Source organism: Rousettus aegyptiacus, unplaced genomic scaffold (assembly GCF_014176215.1).
Source record: "Rousettus aegyptiacus isolate mRouAeg1 unplaced genomic scaffold, mRouAeg1.p scaffold_m13_p_12, whole genome shotgun sequence".
Lineage (NCBI taxonomy): Eukaryota > Metazoa > Chordata > Mammalia > Chiroptera > Pteropodidae > Rousettus > Rousettus aegyptiacus.
Window position 1 is genome coordinate 27,051,061 of NW_023416287.1, and position 24,752 is coordinate 27,075,812.

Consider the following 24,752-nt stretch of genomic DNA (forward strand, 5'->3'; position numbering starts at 1 on the left):
AGAGCTTTTCAAGACACCAGCAATTTTGGCTTCCATAGTGCAACAATTGAGATAAAAAGTCTCATAATGGGAAATTTTGCTGATGGTGCCTCAGTGAGATCATTTCTCTCATGATTGCAAAAAATGTCATTCTGAGGAATGGAAGACCTAGGGCCTTTGAGACTGCAGAATTCTTGACTTTGCCATTCTTTCAAAGCCTTATCTTTGCATCAGACATCACATTCAAAAAGCTATTTGGGAAGAATACAACATTAATAGAAATGAAAAGTGCAGATGTAGAATTTTAAGCCAACTTTGTTTTTCTTTCTCCTCTAAAAATGAGGACCAGAAAGGATTTTCAATAAACATATAACATTGGTTAAACTTAGAGAAAATTTGGACATTTTCAGTTTTAGAAATAATTTAAAGCCATTGACTCACTTAGATTCCATATGCTCTAACAGAGAAAATACATTTTTTTCCTTTGAAATGTCTAAACCCTTAAATGACCTCATTTTTGAAACAAGGAAAAAAGTATTTGCCCTTTCCTAACTCTAGGAAGAAAAATCATTTCACACCTTTGAACACCAGTGTGCCCTTTATCTTGTCTTGCAGTAACATAAGTTTATTTGAATGAGGCCACTGAAAATAAGTAGCTGTGGTTTTCTCAGAAGAAAATTCTATCTAGGACATGGCAGGCACTGGAGACACTATTTTAGCAACAAAGACTTTTTTAGTAGAATCCTTTTAACTTGGTAGTTATAAAGGTCATTTCTATTTGAAAATTAAAGACTTCATTGGACGGCAAAATATTCCCTGCTTTGTAATAGTCTAATAAGTTATCTTTATAGAGTAATTTGCAATCCAAATAAGTTGGAAAGTTGAAAACTCCCTCATGCCTTTAACAATAGACATCCATTTCAGACCATGTGAAAAGATATATGTAATATATATTATATATGCGTATTACATATATATGTGCATATATCTATTAGAAGTTAAGGAATCATAGAGAGTTGAGTTTCTGGATTTATTTTTTCTCTTTTAAAGGGGTCAACTAGGGTGGTGGGTTAGTGAAGTGTAGAAAGTTGCTTAATATGAGTAATAACAAAGGCTTTATAATATATATAGCTATTTCTCTAAATAAAAGGTCATAAAATTTTTTTAAAACAATAAAAAGAAATACAAAAGCCTCTCGGTGATCTTGCAGATACTATTAAAAATTTTGGTGTATGTCCTTCTGGCATGTCTTCTAGTGTGTGTGTGTGTGTGTGTGTGTGTGTGTGTGTGTACACACATATACACATATCTATGCATTAACAAAAATTCTTAATTTTGAAAAGATGTTTTATAGCCCTAATACTTAAATATGGCCATAGAGATGCCTAATGAGACATCAGTAACACTTTTTATTTTCTATTTTCAAAATATGCCTGTAAAGGGAAAGAAGTTACTAGCCAATGTATTGATTCCAAAATTATTTGATAACATTTTCTAAATGCAGTGTTTGAACATGACTTGTTTTAGCACACCAAGGAGTGGAGAAAAAATAAATGCAATTAACAAATATTTACTGAGTACTTACTATGTACCTGGCACTGCTCTAAGCCTTTTAATGTATTAACATATTTAAGTCTTAAAAATCCATATGTCTTCATTATTATTATTATTCCCATTTTTAATAAAATACTGATTCTGACTCAGTGGGTCTGGGGTAGGGCCTGAGGCTCAGAAACTCTATAACAAGCCCTGGGCTATGGGATAATGCTGTTCGGTGAGGACACATTGAGTAGCACGGGTTTACACTACACCACATCACACATACACCTCAGTAACAAAACTAATTCTCTAGTAACAAGCTCTTAACAAGCCCTTCATTCACCTTTCTGTCTTCTACAGCAGGTTACCTGGATGACTGAGCACAGCATATAAGACCTTTACCTTAAATAATAACATCCTTTGAACTGAACTTTTTGTTGAATCAAATGTCAAGATTTCCCCCCTTTAAATCACTGGATATTATCGGAACTCTTTCTAAAATAAGTTAGGTTTATATATGTGGGTTCTATTTAATTATTCTGTACACTGGCTGTTGGCCAAAATTCCTATCGTCCAAATCAAAACTTCCAAGATACAAAGGTTACATTCATTCACCAAGCATTTATTTCCATCCTTGGGGAAAGTTATAATCTAAGACAGAGCACAGGCAGACCTTGGAGATATTTCAAGTTCGGTTCCAGCCTACCGCAGGTCATAATCTTTTTATTGATGGAGGACTTGCCTTCAGTTTGTAAAATCAAAACAAAACAAAACACAAAGCCTATGAAACACAATAAAGCAAAACACGATAAAATGAGATATGCCTATAACCAATGCTCCAAACTTTGCTTAGCTCTTAAGGCCAAAATTTCTGTTCTCAAGGGTTTCCTCTGTCATCGGCATGTGTATTACACAAGTGCAGGTGTGGTAGTGGTCTTTACATCATTTCGATGTTGAAAAGGAAGGGTTGTTTAATAATACTAAAATTTTATTTATTCCAAGAGGCTTGCTCTTTAAGTTGTCAGTTGTCAGACTCGTGTGTTCCTGTAAGTGAAGTGAAATTTATCTAAAATAGTTTGCTTCCTAATTCAGTGTATGGCATAATGGACAGTTTCAGTGGGATTTGATTATTTGAAAAGAAAAAGTGCTATGGTCTGGTATGAATTTCACCAGTAAAATACCCCAACAGCAAAAATCCAAGGTGGTACTCTCATAAGGTTCTTAACTCTATGAGGCTTTGGATGTCATTTAATTTTTTCCAAGACAGAGCTTGATACTTCATCTGTGGTTCAAGGACTTGGGGATATAATCAAAGATGGTTTACTGGCCACTTTGGAATCTCTTTAAATGAAAATCTTTCTCCTCAAATAATAATTTAACAAAGTACCAATTTATAGACACAATAATTTCTCACAGTCCTCAAAGTTTGAAGTAGCCAATAAAGAAGAGAAAATTTGCCTTTTAGGAGATGGCTTTTATATAACAACACTGTCCTTTTCATTTCTATATGGATTTGGAGTTTGCAAGCCACTTTTACTGAATGCCCTGGAAAAAACTAGACCCAAATTAGGACAAACCTGTAGTTCCCATTTTTAAAAAAGGAAATGATTACTTGTAATGGTAGAATGACTTGCCTAATATCAATAGCCAATACATGGAGAAATTCAGGTCTTTTAAAATGGGATATCAAGAGAAGATTCTACATTCACTCGAGTTGAAACTACTTAATGATTGGTTCAATTCCCCCACTTTTACAAGTTTCTGCCATAACAATTTTTTATATGTCAAGGGATTCTAAAGAGGGGCTTCAGTTTCATCTGCCTAAAACAGTAATAAATCTAGAAACTTCAATGCTGTCATCCATGCCGTGCCCAATACCATAGGGATTTTACAAATATGACTCTCAAAGACAGAACTTCTCCAATTTCAATGTGCATACGACTAACCTGGGGATCTTGTTACACTGCAGATTCAGATTTAGCAGGTCTGGAACAGGGCACAAAATTCTACATTTCTAAAAAGCTTCCAGGTGCTATTGCTGCTGCTTCTAGCCTATGGACCATATTTTGAGTAGCAAGGCTCTCAGACTTTAGCATGTCTCAGAATCACCTGGATGACTTCTTGAAACACAAATTGCTGGGTCCCACCCTCAGAGTTCCCGATTTAGTAGGTCTGGAGTGGACCCAAGAGTTGCATTTCTAACAAGTTTATAGTAACGCTAATGCTGTTTGTCCAGGGACCACACGTCGAGAACCACACGTTGCTTTGGAGAACTGCGTCTGTTTTTCACAAGTATGTGGCTCTCCCTTGATGAAAGCCACTAATTCTACCCTCTCTAAAATGTCAGCTGAATCACAAAAACCCAGGAAGGGCTCCAGGAGAAACTCTCTTCTCTGGGAATTGTCCAGAATCTGCTCTATGAGTCACTGGCAATGGTCTCTGCCACATGATTTGTCTTAATTAATTTGAAATATATGTTCTCAAAAAATGAATGTAAAGGGCAGTTGGTCTACATTCTCTTTAAAAGAGGAATCCATGTTTTCTGTATAACTACAAAAAGTTCATTTCTGCTGACTTCTTTGGATACTGTATCAAAATATTTCTAATAAAGTTGGTAGGAATGGTAATCTCTCCCTAAATAAACTGCTGCAATTATGAGTCAAATGCAGATTCTCTAGCTACAGACAACAAAAACAGCAGCATCTTTATTCTTTTCATTCATTCAAAAAAAAATTTCCTCATTTTGGCATAACATTTAGTGAATCTTTAGTTACAGGACTTTTGTCATTAACTATACATCTGTTGATTATACATGAGCAGAAAATAAAATGTGGATTTATTCATTCATTTATTCAATACATTTTTTAAACATGATTCTGTGTCAGTCACCATGCTAGGCTCTATGTATATGTAATTATGAAAAAAATTAGATATTCTCATGGATCCTACAGTCTGGAGAAAGAGACGGACATATCCATCCATGTTAGCATACAGCTGTCATTAATGTTTCAATAAAGAGACCCTGTGAATGCTGATGAGTTCTTGACATGGCCATGCTATGGAGCATCAGTAAGATCCATGTTTCAGTTACTGCTGGGAGAACATGCTGGGTATTAATTGCAATAAAAGCCAAAATCATTTTACTTGGTAAATGTTAATCAAGAAACTTTAAAAACTGAAGTCAACAGATGAATTTATTCATGTCTTTACAACTGTCTTTTGCTTCGAACTCATCCTGATAGACTTCAAAATAGAGGAGTTTTGCCATATTTTATTATGAAAGTGTTCAAACATATACAAACATTGAAAGAATTCTACATTGAACATCTAAATATCAGTCTCCTGGATACACAGTTAAAATGTCAGTGTGTTTGCTTTTTTGCATGTATATACATCTATCCTTCCCTCTGTCCATTCATTATTCCATCTTACTTTTTTTTTTTTTTAGGTGAGGCAACCTTTGGTTGACCTCATGGATCACAAGGACATTGTCAGCTTATAATCCCTTATTTTTTATTTTTATTTTCTATGCTAGCAGGCATAGAAAATAGACCACCTGGTCTTCCTAGGTGGTCTCCCACCCAAGTACTAACCAGTCCCGACCCTGCTTAGCTTCCGAGATCAGATGGGATCAGGCTTGTTCAGGGTGGCATGGCCATAGACCTCCATCTTACTTTTTGATGCATTTCAAGGTAGATTGCAAATACTAGTATATTTCATCTCTAAACACTTCAAAATACATACACCAGCATACAGGTTTTAGAAGTGATCTGAATTTCTTAGAAATATGGGACAGATACATTATCTTATTTCATTCAGCTAGTAGAATTTAAGGTATAATTATAGGTGCTCTTGAGGGAAAGACTACTCTGAGAAAGCCACACTCACTGCCCCCATTTGTCCCAAGAGGACTGGATTTCTGCATGATGAATGAGTCTCGCCCAGAATATTCTGGAAAACCTGATGACCTTGCCTCTAAGCCAGCTAGTGTTCCAACCAAGATGCTGCCACCTTAACCACCACATGGAAGTGTCTGCACCTTTTAGATGACTCAGGCAAGAACAGCATGACCCAACACTTCCAATAGCTCAGTCACACGTCTGGTATAGGGAAAACCATTTACTTATCATATTAACCACTTAACTAAATCCCCCAAATTCTAGTTCTCTATTGCTTGATCACTTGATCTATATTTTCAGTGCCCAGGATGGAAATCTTTTTAATTAGCATGCCAAATGCAATCTCCTCTTTCTGTAAAACTTGTTAAAGTGGCCTTCCCAGTTATTCCTTTACTGAACCACTTGTAATATATTTTAAAGGCGCTTCTGTTTGTTTATTTATTTACTCATTCCTTCATTTTTTTAATTAAATGTGTTTATTTTTGAAATAGGAAGGATATTAATATTAATAAAATTTTGGCTTTAAAAAGTCCGCTATTCCACGTTTTAAAAGAAAATGTTGTAATACTTTCATTTGGCCAGAAGAGGGCAGGGACCTACTTCTGCTGTAGTTAATTCTGCACATTTGTCTCTATCAGCTAAGCAAAATCTACTGCAATAAAATACTAGCTTCTGGAATTTATTTCCTTGAAATTTATTTAATTGGATTATAAGAGCCTCTCCACTAGATTGCAAAACTTACATTTCTAGTTCTTTGATTTCTATCATAGTTTTTAGTTTGACATGAAACGATTTCATTCTTATTTTATTCAAACTCTTATAAAAGAGCATTTAGAATAAAGTCACAAGCATTGACTTCCAACGCATTGACTTTTGAGTGGGAGAAGAAATTTGTTTTTGCTTTTCAGCTCTTATATTCATAGAGTGGGATTTATTCAATCTTTCATGGATGATATCAAAATTTTAATTAGAGTATTGTACTACTATAGGTGCTTTTCTGTTTTGCAGCTCTTATGTTTAACTATCTTATTTAAGTGGGTTAACTTTTTATATGTGAATACCTTTTTAGTGCAACAGAGTAAGCTCTTTGAGAATGATGTTTATGTTTATACATCTCTGTATCTCAGCAACAAATTAAGTTGCTATGTGGCTCCTTAAGCTGCTGTTATAGAATACAGAGTGAAATAGTGCAGCAGAAGAATTCAGGCTTTAGATCATACCGCATTTTTAAACACTGGTCCTGCTTCCTGTGACGTCTAGCAAGTGACAGGGCTTTAAATAAAAAGTCTTTAACAATGCGTCCAAGTCATCTGCTTTTGAATGGAGGTAAGAGTGCTGACTGCCCTGAACTGTGGCTATAAAGCCGGAGCATGTCACAATGTCAAGCACACCGGTGATCTACAGCCACTTTGATTATCAATCTCCATTAGGGACATGTCAGTTAAAATTTGTACCTACTGCCTTTAGTTAGTAAAATATTTTAACCGCCAATCTAATGTATTTGCCATTATAGACTCTCGCTTAACTAATAAAGAAAATTTGTTTCCACAAGATCATAAGAAGACCCTGACAAGTGTCAAAGTGTACACAAAGGAACCCCAAATTCCTCAGTCCCAGCATTCAGTGTCCTCCTTACCCCCGCCCCCTCCACCTTTGTTCAGCCACTGAGGTGAGGAGGTGGGAGCAGTGGGCTGCAGACCAGCTGAGTTTCCAGCACACCCCTTTCCCTTCGGCGATGCTGTGGGTGCTTTGCTAGCCAGACACAATCCCAGAATCCCAGGCAAATTCTGCTCCTCTGAGCAGAGTGTACAGATGGGCAGCTTCTGCGCCAAAGGGATGGAAGCTGCGCTTTGTTTGGCCTCTCAGTGATTAAAAATTGGGAACGTTCATAAAAACTTGTTTTCCAGCTTTCCTCTAATTCTGGACACTTAGAGTGGCAGCTGCCCCCTTTACTGGACCTGGCCCTCTAGTTTTGGGCATGGACAGCCTCATGTGTGCATTAAATGTAGCCTTCTTTTATCATTTCTATTATCTTTGTGAACTGCCTATTGATGTATGGTTTGAATGTTACCCCCTTGGATTGGGCAATGCAGCCCACCCTCCCTGGGGGCATCTTCGGATATGACCCCTGGATTCAGCATTTCTTCAAAACTTACCTCAAAAATGCAGCACCAAACCTTGATGATCTCTTCTTCCTCATGTTTAACTAAATGTGTTTGCCTGTATGTTTACTCAACATTTATCTGATTTAAAAATATATATATTTGAATTTATACATTATGTCAGTGTCTGGCATGTAGGAGCTTTGTCTTACATATTTTCGATAAGCAGAGATTTATTTTTCCTTCATTTTGACTCAAGTCGATGATGGAGCTTGGTTTCCCAAATGCATGCAAGCTACATGGAATGTCTGCGGGACTAATACAAGGCAAAAATAAGCTGGCTGGGTTCGTTTTGCACACCTCCAGCAACTAATCCCTCAAGACACTAATTTCAGTTGCCGAAAAGAAGCCATGTGATTACCTTTATGGAAGCTGGCTTTCCATCACCTCCATTCTTTCCTCCATCAAAGTTTTATTTTCCTCTTATCCTCCAAAGGGCTGATTTAAGCCAGTTGTCACTTTGGAAAGAATCTGGTTCATTACCCACATGGTTCCAGAAACCAACCTGGATATAAATTGGGAAGATCAGTCGCCCACAGAACAAGGGCACATTTCTTCCCTGTTTCCAAGGCAGCTGTATTTGACCCCTACAGGCAAAACTCCCAGGGGAGACTGGGAAGCTGTCCTGTGCTTAAGTCAGAGGACCAGCCCCGGTAGGCGCCATCTCTAATGACCTAGTGCTCTTTCCAGCATTGCCTTTGCTTCAGTCCCTCCTGTGCAGTATAAATGCTCTTCCTTTATGAAGTTTGTGGCCAAACGTATATGATATTTTAGTCTTCTTAAATGTCTCCCACAAACCTAAATGAGTATAGAGAAGCAGTCATAAAGGGGCAGAAGCCACTCCGTTCTGGCCCAAAGTGGGAATGGATGCTGTGTTGCCCAATCTGATTTGCCAAGAGAAGCAAGAAATACATTTTTCTTAATGTAAAATCTTCTGGATTTAAAAATTTGGCCACAGCGAGTGAGCCAAAGAAAAAAACATTTCCATACACTCCATTTGGACCCTAAGCCTGCAGGAGGCAATTTCTTGCTTAACAAAAAAATATATATATACAATTTCTCCCCTTGACATAGTGATTCTAGGGAGGATTTTCTTGATGGTTGTAACTAAATAATGACTACACAAGAACTTACCCATTGAAAGTGGCCATTTTTCAAAAAACAGGGTTCTACATAGTGACTCCTACGGACACCAAGGTTACCGGTGCCGGTTCCTGCCTCCCCCACTTGACTTCCCGCCACTGGCCGCTGGTCGCAGGGCTCACAGCTTCCACCTCCTGCCTCCAGCACTGAGCAGCCATGGCAGATAAGCGGGGATTATTTGTGGAATTAAACTCAGTTCTGCCATCACACAAAGCGGTTTTGGAGCTCATGTTTTAAAGATGCTTTGGGGGACAAACTGAAAGCTACTTGTGACAATCAGTGTCATTATTTTCCCTCTCATCTTATTTTGTATAAAAATGTTATCGTATGACAATCTGCTATCTGTAATTACATGACAAAATGTCACGACGTTGGACTTCAGATGACTTCTGGCTATTTCCTAATATACATTTTTTAATGTACTACAAAGTAGAACATCAGTGTAGCCTCCGTGTCAATAAAATCTGCCATGGACCTGGAAGGCAATTTTAAGAAAAAGATTGCAGAGCATTTAGAGCATTGAAAAGTATCGCTGAAATGGCATGTAATTACTGTGGCTATCATGTTATAAAGATCAACATTAATTCAACAAATGTTTATTAAACATTCACTCTGCACAGGGCACAGTGGACTAGTCGCTGGAAAGGATAGAGTAGAGATTTCACACGTTTCAATGCATTTATTATTATTATTCACTGGTAGTGTTGTACAAGCTTCAATGCTTTTATTTAATTATTTAGCACACATATTTAACCTGTGCCTGGAACTATTCTAAGAGCTTTATGAATGTTAACTTCTTTGATCCTCTAAACCAGCAATCCCCAACCTTTTTGGCACCAGGGACCGGGGCTCCAATGAGAATCTGAGGTGGAGCTGAGGCTGTGATGCTAGTGCTGGGGAGCGGCTGGCCTGCTACTCACCTTCTGCTGTGCGGCCCAGTTCCTAACAGGCCATGGACTATACTAGTCCGTGGCCTGGGAGCTAGGGAACCCTGCTCTAAACAACTTTACAATATAGATGTTATAATCCCCAGTACATACATACAGTCATCTATAAAGAGGAGGAAACTGAACTATAGTGGCCAGAATGCAAACCCAAGCAAGTCTGGCTCCAGAATCTGTGCTAGTAACCACCATATCAATTAGCTACTGCTGCATAAGAGACAACTCCAAAATTTAGTGGCTTACACCACCGACTATTATTTTTCATGATTCATTTGGTCAGCCAGGCAGTCCTGCTGTGCACGTGGTCAGCTGGGGCTGCTTGATCTGGGACATCCTTGCCTCGATGATTCAGCTCTCCACCACATGGTCTCTCAGCCTCTATTGCTTTAGCAGGAGTCTGAGAAAGAGAGGGAAAATTCGCAAGTGCCTTTTCAATTCTCTGCTTGCTTCAAGTTTGCTATGTTCTCATTTGACCAAAGCCAATCACATGGTCAGGTCCAAAGTCAATGTGGGAGGTTCTACTTCCTTGGAAGGCATGCAAATTGGGGCCTTTTGTACAATTAACTTACTGCAGTCATGGTTGAACACCATGCTGCTTTTACCATGTTTTCTAGACAGTTTCAAATTTGATGTTTCAGACTCCAAATGAATTGTGAAAATGCTATCAAATGTAGCCTTATCAGTTTAGGAAGTTAATGAGAGAGCAGTAAGAAATGTGGAAAATAAAGGTCTGTTTATGATTTTAGGCTGATCCTGGAGAGACACCATCAGAGGCTCCGAGTGAGGCCAGGACAACTCCAGCAGAAAATGGAGTGAATCACACTACATCCCTGGCACCCAAACCACCTTCTCAGGCTCTCCACAGCCAACCTGCTCCAGGTAAACACTAGAGAGACAGCTGTACAACATGACTAAGAGCCTCTGGTTCATTCATGCTGCTGAAGGAGATAGCATGATTCATTTAGCTAAAGCATCACATGAGCAAAGGTGTGTGGACTTAGGAGGACTGCAGAAATGTGTCATGAATGAATGAGTGAATGAACGAATGAATGGATGCCAAGAAAGATACATCAATGCTCATCTGGCTCTGCTGATGAATTACGAAGCCACAACAAAGTATCACCCAGGTTTCCCATGTCTTTATTTAGGGATGGATTATGACCCATCTGCTGGCAGGGTGTGTGAAGAGTTCTTCGAAGGTCTTTTAAACAGCTACGCTTTAGAAGCACATTCTTAGTTCTGCCTCACTCAGTTATGTCTCTGCAAGAATTCCTTTCTGTCTTTCTCCAATTTACTTTTCAATACCTTGAGTGTCTACCATGTGCTGGACCCTTCATATTGATTATCTCATTTAACTCGTATAATAGAATCTGACTATGAGGCTAGATTCTAATATTGTCTCCATCGTGAAGATGAATTGACTGCAGTTTTGCGATGACAGAGTATTTCTTGAAGGCCACATAGCTAGTGAAGAGTGAAGTTAGGAAGGACACAGTTCTCTTTGATCCTAAGAGTCTTGCTTTTAGCTTCTATGCTCTTACTAAAGCAACACTCATGCCTCACTTCTCAGGAAAACCCTTTGATTTCTATGCAGCTAACTTTGACAGTTAATCTAAGACTACTTTAGGCAGTTATCTTTCGTATGCAAGTCCCCTGTGGATGGTAGAGTTCCCGGGTTAGGCTTCAGTTGGATGTTTCCTTTGCGAAGGGCTGAGGAATAACATGTACTTAATAACTTTTTGTCGAATTGGTTTAAAAAGTGAAAGGGGAAAGAATTTCCTTCCATGAAAGTGTGACTTCATGTCTCCTCCCTTTCTTGTCATGCCAGTGCATAGTAATGATGAAATCCAGATATTTTATTTAGGAGGGGAGGGTTTATTTTTCATGAAGGATAAAGAGACTTTGGAAAGAACAAATCATATTAAATCTGTGTTAGATGTGACTGGGGCCTAGGCTTTTAAGAAGGTTGTTGAGATCAGTAATCATAAGATGACTTGATCATAAACAAGAAGAGATATTTTTACACGAAGAGTCTTATATACCAAATATGAACATTTTGAGGGCTTCTGGAATATAAATCAGTCATTTAAATATGTAAGTAAATGTAGTCTCGTGCTTTTGAGAGGAAAAGAGAATTTAGACTTTTAGCATTTGGTTTTCTTAACTTAATGTTTTGAAATAATTTGAATTACAGACCCATACTTCAAATGACACAAATACATTGCAAAAATGGTTTCCTCTTTCCTAGTGTTAACATCTCTCAGAATCATGGTGCAATTGTCAGACCAGGAAATTAACACTAACACAATACCTCGAACTGAATGCAGGCCTTGTTTGAACTTCACCTGCTTTCCACTAATGTCCTTTATCGTTTCAGGTTCCAACTCAGTATCACACACTGTATTTAATTGTTGTCTCCTTATTTTCTCTTAATCAATGACAGTCTTATCTGTCTTATCTTTCATGACCTGGACACTTTTGGAGTACCAGTTAGTTATTTTGTAGAATGACTCTTGATTTGGGTTAGATTGACATTTTCTCATGATTAGATTGAAGTTACACATTTTTTGCTAGAACATCACATATGAGGGGTACCTGATATTGGTATGTCTCGTCTTTGGTGATTCTGGATCACTTGGTTAAGGTGGTAATGGCCAGGTTTCTCCACTGAAGGTTATGATTTTCTCCTTTATACTTAATGTGTATCTTGGAGAAGATGCCTTTAGACTATGCAAATATCCTGTTGCCTCTTAAAGTTTTGCCCAGTGATTTTGGCATCCACCAATGGATCTTGCCTACAACAATTATTAGTGGCAACTGTTAAGCAATTGATTTTTAAATGACCACTTGCCATTTCTGATTTTGCCAAAAGGTGGCACTAGCATTGCCTAAACTGAATCTGCTGACAGTTTTGATTCAAAGTGGAAGAATGTCCTCTCTCTATAAATGGAGCATATAGTCACATTTGATTATGTTTAACTCAAAGTGAAAAAAAAAATGAAGACGTTTCTTATGAGTTTTTATGATAATTTTCTCCCAAAACTTGTAATTTCTTCATAAAAAGATTTAGACTCAAGGGCCAAACATTGTTATTTTATAGGAAGAACAAAATTTAAAAGTTAAAACAAGCTATTTATTTTATGTTTTTATTTTAGGTTCTGTAAAGGCGCCTGCCAAGACAGAAGATCTTATTCAGAGCGTTTTAACAGGTAAATTCCACCCCTTCCCCATGGAATTTGGTGGCTGAATATTATAGAGTGTTAAGTATTTGGAGGAAAGGAGATCTCCATTTATCTCTGAAAAATAGCATCATTAATATTTCTTCTCTAAAATATCTACAAATATACAGCCCTAGTTGAGGCCACATTACACAATATGGTCACAGAGAAATAACTATACTTGGCAGATAGGATCCAATTGGTGTAAAAATAATATAATTTTATAAGATATCTATTTTAGAATCCAAGAATAGTTTCATACTGGAAACATAACACAGTGAGCAGGAATGCAAGTATTCCCAAAGTGACGACAATAAACCGGAGTTTAGAAATGCATAATATGATTCATTTGTGACTATAGAATACAGTGTTTGAGAACTGTAATACAGTTTGGACATATTTCGTATTTGGTTAGTTCCATAATATATTTCATATTTGGTTAGTTAGTGGGACTAAAATTGGTAAGAGCTTTCTTTAATATAATTAGCAACGTGTAGCAGAATCTGAAAAATATTTACAATAATACTTGACCCTTTCACAACAGAAATGTACACACATGTTCACCAAAACAGCACTGTTGGTAAGAGCCCCAGACTGTAAACAACTCAATGTCTATAGACAGTAGGGTGGATTGATAAACTGTGGTATAGTCAAGACTGAAATGAGACTCTGGAGATAAACCACAATCATATACAACATGGGTAAAATTCACACGCATAATGTGGAAGAGGCAAGAAATAAAACAGCACATTGTTTATGACTGCATCCACATAAATTCAAAAACAGACAAAAATAATTCATGCTATTTGAAACGCAGATTTGAATTATACTTGGCATGGGGAAGGAAGCAAAAAGAGGGTCTTTGTTCTGAGTGATGTTATTCAAGCATGCTTGCTTTGTGAAAATTCACAGGGCTTTATATTTATGATGTATGTACTTTTATGCATGCATTTATATTTCATAAAAATAATACATAAAATATGCATAAAATTACTTGAAGAATATATTTTAAACACATGTTCTTAAAGATTTAGTTTCATAGGGAACAATATAATGTTGACACATAAAACAAGAGACAGAAATTTAAATAGAGCATGATTCCCAGTGTTATTTAAAAATAAATTAATGCATAGACAAAACGCAGTTGGTCGGTACCAATATATTAGCAGTGATTATCTCTGGATGGCTTATGAATGAGATTTTTTCTTTATATAAATGGACATTGCCTTTAGCTTAAGTGCATATTAAAGGAATAGCCTTTCATCAACAGACTTTTTAAAAAATTGTATTCTCTCTGGAATGTTTTTAAATCATCAGTTGAACATCTTGAACCCTGTTGCTAAACCTGCCATAGCTGATGAGCTGCACACCATTTCTAAAGAAGTGGGATTGAATCTGTCACCAAAAAAAATGCAGCGATTCCTTAGGATTATAAATTATTAATATAATAAGTTATTATGCAACCATATGAGTCCATTTTGGGCCTGAGGGAAACCATTAAATAAATGTACCTGATTTTCTCCCTGGCCTGTTTATCAAAAGAAATTGAATGTCAGGAGAATAGACACATTATAAAAAGGGGAAGCATATTTCAATTGCTTAAAGATCTCAGCATTTAGGAACATAAATTATTATTCTGATTTCAACATTTATCCATGATAGATCTCATTTTCTATTCAAGTCTGTTGTTATTCATGGCATCCATTAATTCTGAATCTCTCAACAGTTCTAAATATTTATGATAACATATTTTTGTTCCCAGAAGCAGAAAGTTCCAATCAAAGTATGGAAACATGCGAACAATGTCTTAATCTAGGTCCAAATAGATGATAATTTATTGCAGTTAAGACACTATCAATATTAAGGCACCTCTCTATGCATGGATGGCTAAGAAAGAAAAACACTGATATGCTATTATACTCCATTGACTACGAGATGCATCTTAATTTCAGAAATGTTAACATATTTTAAAAATGCATTTTCTAGAATTGATGAAATATGTCAATAAAATACAGCATGTTTTAAGCTCAAGTTATGTCCCAATAAATGTTTTCTCAGCATTGGATAAAATAGGTAGTAAGACACCGTCTTTGGGAAAATCACATTAAGGGACTTTCCTTCACTTGACTGCTTTATGCTGGAAAACATAAGTATAAGTATACAAACCTATGATGTCTATATTGTGAATAGTGCCCCTTAGAGACGGTGTTGTAGAACCTGTGCAACCATTTGTTAAGCATCTATAGGCACACTGCCTATAACTATGTTAAGTACTTTGCAGAAATTCTTTTATTTCATCATAACAATCCTAAAAAGTAGGGAAGTATTGCGATCCTCAAGGTGGATGCTGTTAGTGCCCTACTCAGATCCCCTTTATTGTCTTGTGCACCCATCTCTGTGGTGAATGTTGGCTGCTAACAGCTCATAGCTTCCCCTGCTCCTGAAAATTACCCTCAGCCAAAAGGAAACTCCCTCCCCAGTACACCGTGCCTCTCCCCACTGACTCGGCCAAATACGCAAGTGCTGACCCTCTTGACTCAGGGTGTGAGGCCAACTCTGTGGTACAGTTTACACTCCAGAGCTCCCTGTGGAATCCGGCAGAAGCCAAACTCCAGTCAAGACCACATCCTTGTTTGGATACTTTCCCTTCCCTTCTGATGCCCTCACTCCCCTCCTCTTAAGCCCCTTCCCAGTAAATCACATGCACCTGAATCCCTCTTTTGGGCTCTGTAGGGAGCCCAAACTTTCTTAAAACGTTATGAGTGAAAAAAAAAAAAAGGTCTTTGAGAAATTTGGTAACACAGTTACAAAGTTAGCAAGTGATGGAGCCACACTGGAATCCAGATGTGTTTGACGTCAAAGCTCTGCTCTTAAGCTCCAGCTGGCTAGGATCAGACAAATATTGCTCTACAAGCAGGTTGCTGCTCCTCTTTGTATCCGTACTTTCGGTTCTGCCATGTCTGTCAGCTCTTACACTCTTTTGTTGCAGAAGTAGAAGCACAGACTATTGAAGAGCTAAAGCAACAGAAATCGTTTGTGAAACTTCAAAAGAAGCACTACAAAGAAATGAAAGACCTGGTTAAGAGACACCACAAGAAAACCACTGACCTTATCAAAGAACACACTACAAAATATAATGAAATTCAGAATGACTACTTGAGAAGGAGAACGGCTTTAGAAAAGACAGCCAAAAAGGATAGTAAGAAAAAGTAAGTTGAATGAGTAATGTTGGTTTTATGACATGAAGGAAGAGAGTCTTTAACATGGATTTTTAATGTTTTGTACCTTAGTTTGGATCTATACCACTGAAAGAAGGAAAGCCACCCAACTCCCTCCATTTTCTGTAGTTCTTGTGTTACTTTTGCTCAGTTTTGCCTGTGGACTGAATTTCTTTATTTGACCAAATTCTTAGAAAAGATATTCAGGAAGTCCTACCCTGGAGTTCTAGCCTAAGAGCCCAATACCAGTTCTCTGACTTCTCATATTACAGCTGCCAAATTAGTGGGCATGAAATTTTTCCATGTACCTAGAACCTAGTTGAAGAAGGCAACTTGTCTTACAGAAAAGAGAAGTCTCAAATATCTTTTGCTGCCCCATCTAAAACCCACAAAGCCCTCTACAGATAAACCTTGCATTTGAACCTAGGGGTTCCCCGGAGTCTCATGTACCCAGACTTGCTGGGAAGAAGTATCTCCCACACATTCATTACACAAGTATTTATCGAGTGCCTACTGTATGCCCCGGAGGATACAGCAATTAACATGACCCACAATTATCACCTGCAAGTAGCTGATATGGTAATGCAGAAAACTATGTGAGCCTGTAAGGCAACTGTTAGTGAGCTAAGAGTCAGACAGGCTGTACTATATCCTTCCTTTCATTTTTTAACTGAATAATTTTATCTCGATGCCAGGTTATAGAAAGAGGTAAGGTATATTTTTTTATATTTATATTGTGACACATGATTTAACATGTGCTTAACTTAAAAGCGCAATCAAAAGCCAGCACTTGAATTTTAAAAATCAACTAAATCATCATTTCTCAGAACTGGAGCAGCTTTAGAAGCTACCTAGGTGTAATTTTGTCACTTCTTCAGGGAAGAAGCTGAAAGTTAAAGGCATTAACATTTACCCACAAGTACACACACAGTTCCAGTAAAGCTTGGCCTAACGCTTCTAAATTTGTATTTTAGTGATATGTATGTAGTCATTTGTTTATTCACAAATTTATTTACTTAGAAGTAATATCATGCAAACTTCTAGCAGAATATTGAATATCATAGAAGATGTGTGTAAAAATCTTGTGAAAATAACAAAATAAAAACAACACACATATACATACACACAGACTAAGTGGCTACCAGCTATTCAGACCTGCTGTCCAATGTGATAGTCACTAGCCACATGTGGCTACCACGCCCTTGGAAAATGGTTCATAGAAATTAAATTGTGCTCTAAGTACAAAATACATACCAGATTTTGGAGACTTCACTAAAAAAAGAGAAGAATAAATAATAGCTCGTATTTTTATATGGACTTACATTGATTTTATTTTATTTTACTTGAATGTTGAATGACATTTGGGGTATATTAGGTTATATAAAATATATTATTAAGTTAATTTCACTCATTTCTTTTTACTTTTTAAGGTAACTACGAAAAATTTTTAATCACATGTGTAGAAAAAAAATCAAATACTTGGGCTCATGTTGTTATATTTCTACTGGACAGCACCAAACATTTAATGTAATTTCTGTCCTTGAACACTGAATTTAGCTCTTAGCTTCTGAGAAGAGGAAATGTGGATTAGACAATTCTCCTTATCTGATTAAAGGAAACTGGCTTGCTTTTCCAAGAGAGACAAACATTTTCCCAGTATTAAATTATGAAAGAATTCATCTCATGGCTCTTAAACAGGCAACATTAGGCAACAGGGGATGTTTTCAACTCTGTTTATACAGAAGATACAGAAACATTGTTCCCTTGGTTATTTTTTTATACTGCCCCTTAAAAATCAAACAAAAAAAATCTCTAAGCATCTAGTCAAAAGACGCATCAGGAGAAACTTTTCTTCACAAGGCAAAACCACTGAGATCCCATGCCCTTTGATCACCTTAAAATTCTGAAAATACCTCAGAGTTATAAATGAACATCATGTTCATCAAATTAGTTTTTTATTCAAATATCCATCATCTCAGCTGAGCTTTCCACACAATAAGAAGAGCAGATCATTTGAGGATAGTTTCTGTCCAGAGACTGGCGTACAGTGATTGTGCGTTGCACTTAGGAGCATAGACTTTGCCCTTTCTTATATGTCTGCCCTTGGTGAGCTGCACTGCTGCCCCCCTATACTGTGTCTTTAGGCATTGTTTCATTGACACTCAGTTTTTTCAGATGTCAGCTAGAGATGGTCATACCCACCACTGGGTTCTTGTGAAAGCCAAAGAGTGCCTGGCCCATGCTGAGTGGTCAACAATGAGTTGTCTTTGCTGTGGTCGTTGTGATTCATCATTCTGACTATACTGACTTCCTGCTACAAAAGATGATAAATGTATTTCATGTTCACACCTCAGCAGAGGTCATCTCAGTGATGCCACTCAATTCTGATGGTAATTTAAAAAACTTGTATTCATACCAAGATAGAGGGCCACCTCCATGTTGCCATGTGATTCTCGTGTGTCAGGATCTGTGCACCTGGTAACGTGTTCATTCTCATTTCACAGCATTGCACATAAAAATGCAAATACAAACATGTGAGGGAATTCTGCATCCCTTATTTGACAAAGTAGGATCCTGACACTAGCTTTAACCAACTGCCTCTCCACGTGGCACCATTGATGCTAGCCTAATTCAAATAGAAAGCATCAGGAATTTGTGCCACCTGATTCTAAGAAACGTCTTCTACCTGTCCTACTTGACTACAAGTTAAAAACATAGAAACATAATCTGATGTGCTGGATATCTTAGGTGGTTTAGTGTTTGTTTTTGTTTTTCCTCAGAGGTTTTCATGTAAATGAAAAGAGCATACCTGCTTTTGTATCCCATTCCCAATACTGTCTTTTTATCTATTGTGCCCTACACGAAGAATACAAAACTGGAAGGAATCACACCATATGTTTTAAACACAATAAGAAATTAGTGAGAATTGCTTTGATTTATTTCAACATTAGTCCTAAACTTCTAAATATCTGTTAAATAGAACATGTTGGCTGGGAGGGTTGCCAGCACGTGTTGTCTGCACATCCTGTTTTCAATCCGCATCATCCAGATGCAAAACACAGCACCTCTTCAACTCCCCCGACAGATTCCAGTCAATGCAGAGTCTGCTGAAGCTGTCAGAGGAGAAATGTAGCTAGGAATTATATTATACATGCCACCTGCAGTACATAAAAAGATAAAAGACTTAAAAATCTTTAATTGGCACAGTTCTCCCTTCGGGGATGATCAGTTTCTCCAGCAGCACTGCCAGAGCCCCAGGGCTCCTGGCTTTCTTTTCTGCCTCTACCTTCTTCTGGAATAACACAGATTTCTTCCATTTTCTGTGTTTGGGGACCCTCTACTGTTAGGATTATCTTCAGAGTATCAGCCTGTGCTTCAAGTGGCTTAGCAAAATATTTATTTTCTAACACAGAGGCCTCTCTAAGAGGAATTCTAGTGAACCACCTTCCCCCCATCTTGCTATGACCTGCATGTTTTTTAAGTCAAGCAATGTGCTTCTGCAGATCGGAACCCAGCAGCCCTGACCACGGTTCATCGACGATTGAGCAAGATCTTGCCGCCCTGGATGCCGAAATGACTCAAAAGTTAATAGACTTAAAGGACAAGCAACAGCAACAGCTGCTGAATCTTCGACAAGAACAGTATTATAGTGAAAAGTACCAGAAGCGAGAACATATTAAACTGGTATGTAATATAGGTTTGTATGGCTGGAACCCTTTTTTCTATAGAAAACATTTAATTCCCTTGGATAACTTAAAGGGAGACAGCCACAGGTCTGGCCAGCACATTCCTTTTGCTTCCACACCCAATAATCTTATTTTGATGCTAGTTTATAGAGAGAGGTAAGACACATTTTTAGATCCATATTTTGGCATATGGTTTAAAATGTGCTTACCTTACAAGCACAAATACGATCAAAACACTACTTGGGCTTTTAAAAGCTACAAAATCATCATTTCTTAAAATTGGAAATTGCTTAGTGTTCACTGCATTAATATTTTATAAGCCTCACTATTTTAGCATCTTTACCAAGCTCTTCTCTGTTCCTTAATGAGGTTATGTTTTATAGTTTTTATTTTCAAGTTATAATAGTTTTTTGAGGGCTTTGAAAACTCACAAGAAATTGGAAAACACTTACCTTTAAAAAAATTAAGAACATGCTGCAAATAATTTTTTTTTTGTATCATTGGGCTTTTCAAGAACTAAAAAATTTATACAGTCCACTCTCCTTTATTTAGGAAAGTCAGTATCTAAAGGGCCAACATGGACTGCTATCTACCCAATTACTGAGGCTCCCTATGAAAGGAAATGCCATCATCTGTTAATGATCAGTTTTGTCCTCCAAAATGTATTCTCATGAATTGCGATGTTCTTTCTATTGTTGTCCATGCCTAAGCACCTAGGAAAGATGTGATGCATATTTGGTGACAGATAAATTAAATGAAACAATCAATAAATGTCCTTGAGAACCAGCTTGTGCCAAAAAACAGAACAAATAAGTAAACTTAATAGAAATTAAAGTAGTGTCTCCAGAGGAAATGGGTTCTGAGAAGTGTTTGTATGATGTGTCCAATTTTTTTGCTGAAGACCTGTCCATGTAAGAGAATTCTGAGGCTGTTTTTGCTTGCAGGTTGGAAATTGGTTGATATGCTAGCCATGAGTGTGTATTAGGCGATTCACTGTAATGCCTTGTTCTAGTACTGATTCCCCGGTGACAATATGCAAATGAGAAGGCCAAAATCACATCAGGAGCTTATCAAATATCAGATTCCTCTTGATTAATATTGTCAACTTGAGTATGCATCAGGATCACCGAAAGGGTTTGTTAAAACAGATTGTTGGGTCCTACCCTGAATTTCCAATTCAACAGGCCTCTTGTAAGGCTGGTGATGCTGATACCAGGACCACATTTCAAGATTCACTGCCCCATACCTAAATTGAGACTCAAGGATTTATCTTTAACAAGCTCCACATAATTTTGATGGGCCACCTGGCTTGTGAACTACTGAAATAAAATCTAAGCAGGTTTGGTATCAGGAAGGGATTATCTTGACAGACCCAAGAAAATGAAAGGGAATTTTAATGTGATATAAGAACTTGGGACCCAGTTACAACCACTGCTTTGTCTTGGATATTGGAAAATCTGACATTCTCCAATACCCCATCCTTAGTACTCCAGAAAATAGTCATCATATAAAATTTAAATGGCATCATCTATTGAACAATCACCATTGGGCCATACACTGCGCTAAGCCATTTACAAGAATTGTCCAATTTAGCCCTCTTTATATATCCACTGGAGTTTGGTACTATTGTCAGCCCATTCGGCAAATTAAAAATCTTACCAAGAAATTTAGTGACTTTCCCAAAGTTCCACAACTAGAAAGCAGTGAGTTTGGGATTTGAACTTGGTCCTCTGACTCTAGAACCCCTACTTTATAACCATTAAGCAGCTACCTCTACTAATTCAGATTTCAAGCCAAAGTTATCATAATGACCTTACATCTACTGAGAGCACACAGCCAACTCCTTCATTATGATGACCGGAATACTGTGCTTCTCTTTTTTTCCCTTAACAGCTTTATTTCACATATTCACTCAGTTAAAGTGTACAGGTCAATGGCTTTTAAACTGTGGATTCGGGTTTCCAATAAAGCCTCAGCTCCTTTGAATACGCATCTATGGGCCTTCGTTAAGAAGGCTAAGGCCCAAACACCTTGCATTTAGAATCAAACAAAGTTTATTTTATGGTTATTTGGGGGCATCTACAATTCATACTACACGCCTTTAACTAATTTATGTACCAGACTTTATATCAACTCTATTTGTAATAACCAGAAATTGTTCTGCCAGGAATTCTTTTGACTGAAAGGCATGCAGAAGTGTCAGCTCTATCTTTGGGTGTGGTTCTGAATTATGAGTAGGCCTTTTAGGCTAAATTAGACAAATGGAAGTGTAATTAAAAATCAAGTAGGCCCCAGGTAAAAAGGAGTATTTGGGTGATGAGGAAAATTAAACAGAAATTATTTCAGCTCCCAAAATTGCTTTGGGAATTAAATACAAATGTGTTTTGGTTAAGGATCATACATTTCAAATGCCAGCACCCACAGTCCAAGGATCTAGAGAGAAACCATGGCATCTATAAACTCCCTGTTAAATGTTCATTAAAAAATTATTATTTTCAAAACATTCTGATTGACACTGGAGATAAAGATGAAGAAGACATTATCACCACACATTTAGGGAGCATGTATTATAAACAGTTATATTACCATGTGATAAATGCAATTATAAAGATATCAATAAATTGATATGAAAACACAGTCGTAAGAACAAATTGCCTAAATTCCGTAAACTGATAAACACCAAGAGAATATTTTTGAAGGAATTGTTTATATTATCATGGGAGGTATAAAAATGCATACCAAGTGACATAGACTCTACAGCTTCAAAGAATTTTTTATACCTGTCCAAAAGGATCTTTATCCTTAAAGCTTTGCATCTAAATAGCTCTGTAGCATGGTTACTCCAAGTGTGGTTCCCCAATCACCTAGAAGCTTGTTAGACGTGCAGAGTCTCAGGCCCCACCCAGACATGCTAAATCACTATTTGCATTTTAATAGGAGTCCTGGGTGACTTGGTCCACATTCAAGTTGAAGAAGCATAGTTTTAAAGCCTATGGATCATTATCTTTGCTCAAAATGTATTTTTGGATAAGCCTAAAATTCATTTTAGTTGAAATTGGCAATACATTGTGCTCTCCACTATTGACAGCTCGATCATTAATTTAGGTGGGTATCTATTGATGACAAAGGAACCAGGTGCTATGGAAATCACTCCTGTGATTTCCCACCTATATTCACAATAGAAGAAAATGGGTACTTTCAGATAGAGTTGAGTGAAAATGAAAGTGTAAGTTCCCCTACCCCATTCTAGTTCCTGCACTCCTGAAATCTCTCCATAGATATTGTGAGAGTCTGTGGACCCAAGTTAAGGACCCCGGTCCCAGGGGAGACCTACAAGATTGGAGAATTGGCTCTAACTTGTTTATCTGTTTTCATCAGCCACCACAGGTTGACCCTGAGTTTTGCCTATACCATTAGGGTTTGGTTTGAATGTTCAAGTGACTTTGGTAAGTGAAGAAAATTCTTAGGGGGGCCCTCTGAGTGTTCTTGATCACTCACAATAATCAGCCCAGCATCACAATCAAGGCTAAACACTCTCACTCCACCTAGTGAGAGAAGATTTTGTGTCACTGTCTGTGGGGTCCCTCTTCAGTCACAGCTGTGCTTGGCCCTCCTCCATTTTGTCTTCTTCCTCCTTCTTAGTGGCTTCAATAAAAGATTTTTCTCATTTTCTCTCACAGTTGTTGTACTCTTTATCCTTTGCAGAGGCTTGTTTTGTTTTTCTTTGCTTTACTTCCTACCTCTTCCCCTCTTTCTCATATTTTAAGTCTCTCACGTGTTCTAATCTTTTTCATTTCTCCCTTCCTTCACCTTGACTTTAATGGCTCATATTCTTCTTATACTTCTGCCTGCCTGTCCCACCAGTAATAATTCGTGGGCCCCGAACCAACATTGGTACCTATCCACTTGCATTCCCCAATTCCTTGCCAATCCCAGTGTTTCATAGTGAAATTCTGAGAGAATACTGATTAGCTGTGAATGGATAGCCTAACAAGATGTGAGTGTGGGTCTTGTGTGAAACATCATCATTTCTGCCTAGTGCTCCCCCACTGAGTAGCAACCTGACCATTCTGAACTTTAGTTTTCTCATTTGTCCAATAAAGATAAGGATAATCCTTACTTCATTGAATTGTAAGAAAGGATAATTAGATAGTGTACACAAACATTGTTTTTACTCTGAACCTTTTTTGTACAATTGCCTAGGAATTTTTGAGTTCACATATAAATATGTATTGCAATTTTTGACATCCTGCTGCAGCCTGAGGGAGCTCTTCACCTTCTTTTTGATGATTTCTATCACCACTATTTTCTATTGCTGCCTGTCTGGGAGCCAACCTTGAATTTTCTTCCTTCTATGGTTGCCCAGCTGAAGTATGTGTGCCAGGAGCAATTGCAGTGTCAGGAAATATCTCTACTATAGCTGTGGTAGAGTTCTCTGTCTTCCTCCAATATTCTCACTTTACCATAGGGTCATTTTTCTGCAGAAATAAATGATTTAGCTTTCCCAAAAACTTTACATTCTCTACCAAACAAGCAAACAAGAAATAACAAATAAATAAAAGAATTTAGTGGTGAAATAAGGAATAAAAAATTGTCAAAATGCGTTCTTATTTGTCAGTTTTCCTGATCATCATTAGATAGCCCTAGTAGAGTTGATGTTGTTCTGTGTGTGTGTGTCTGTGTGTGTGTGTGTGTGTGTGTGTTTAGAAATGATATTGATCTTCAATTCTATTGCTTTAATTATGAGCATATTTCCATATATGTATTGGCCATTGTATTCCTTTTTTCCACACACTGCCTTTTCACATCTATTGCCTATTCTTCTGTTGAACTGACTCCTGTTCTTTGGACCCATGTAAATCATACTGTATCTTTTCATTTATTATTTTAGGACGTTGGGCAAGTTAGAGAGTATAAAGTATGCTTATATATTCGTTCACTCACCAGAAGTTATCGAAGGTCTA

The 24,752-nt window shown here is 37.4% G+C and overlaps 1 protein-coding gene and 1 pseudogene across 2 annotated transcripts in view; one reads left to right on the forward strand and one right to left on the reverse strand.

The window, feature by feature from the left end:
- PLCB1 (phospholipase C beta 1) overlaps nucleotides 1-24,752 on the forward strand; it is a 612,038-nt gene that overhangs the window by 499,882 nt on the left and 87,404 nt on the right. For both annotated transcript variants that reach the window (XM_016137712.2, XM_016137034.2), the window contains exons 24-27: nucleotides 10,413-10,545; nucleotides 12,822-12,875; nucleotides 15,874-16,093; nucleotides 19,606-19,786. In XM_016137712.2, coding sequence (XP_015993198.2) covers nucleotides 10,413-10,545; nucleotides 12,822-12,875; nucleotides 15,874-16,093; nucleotides 19,606-19,786 — 588 coding nt within the window. The remainder of the gene's footprint in view (nucleotides 1-10,412; nucleotides 10,546-12,821; nucleotides 12,876-15,873; nucleotides 16,094-19,605; nucleotides 19,787-24,752) is intronic.
- On the reverse strand, nucleotides 5,063-5,181 carry LOC118610389 (annotated as a pseudogene).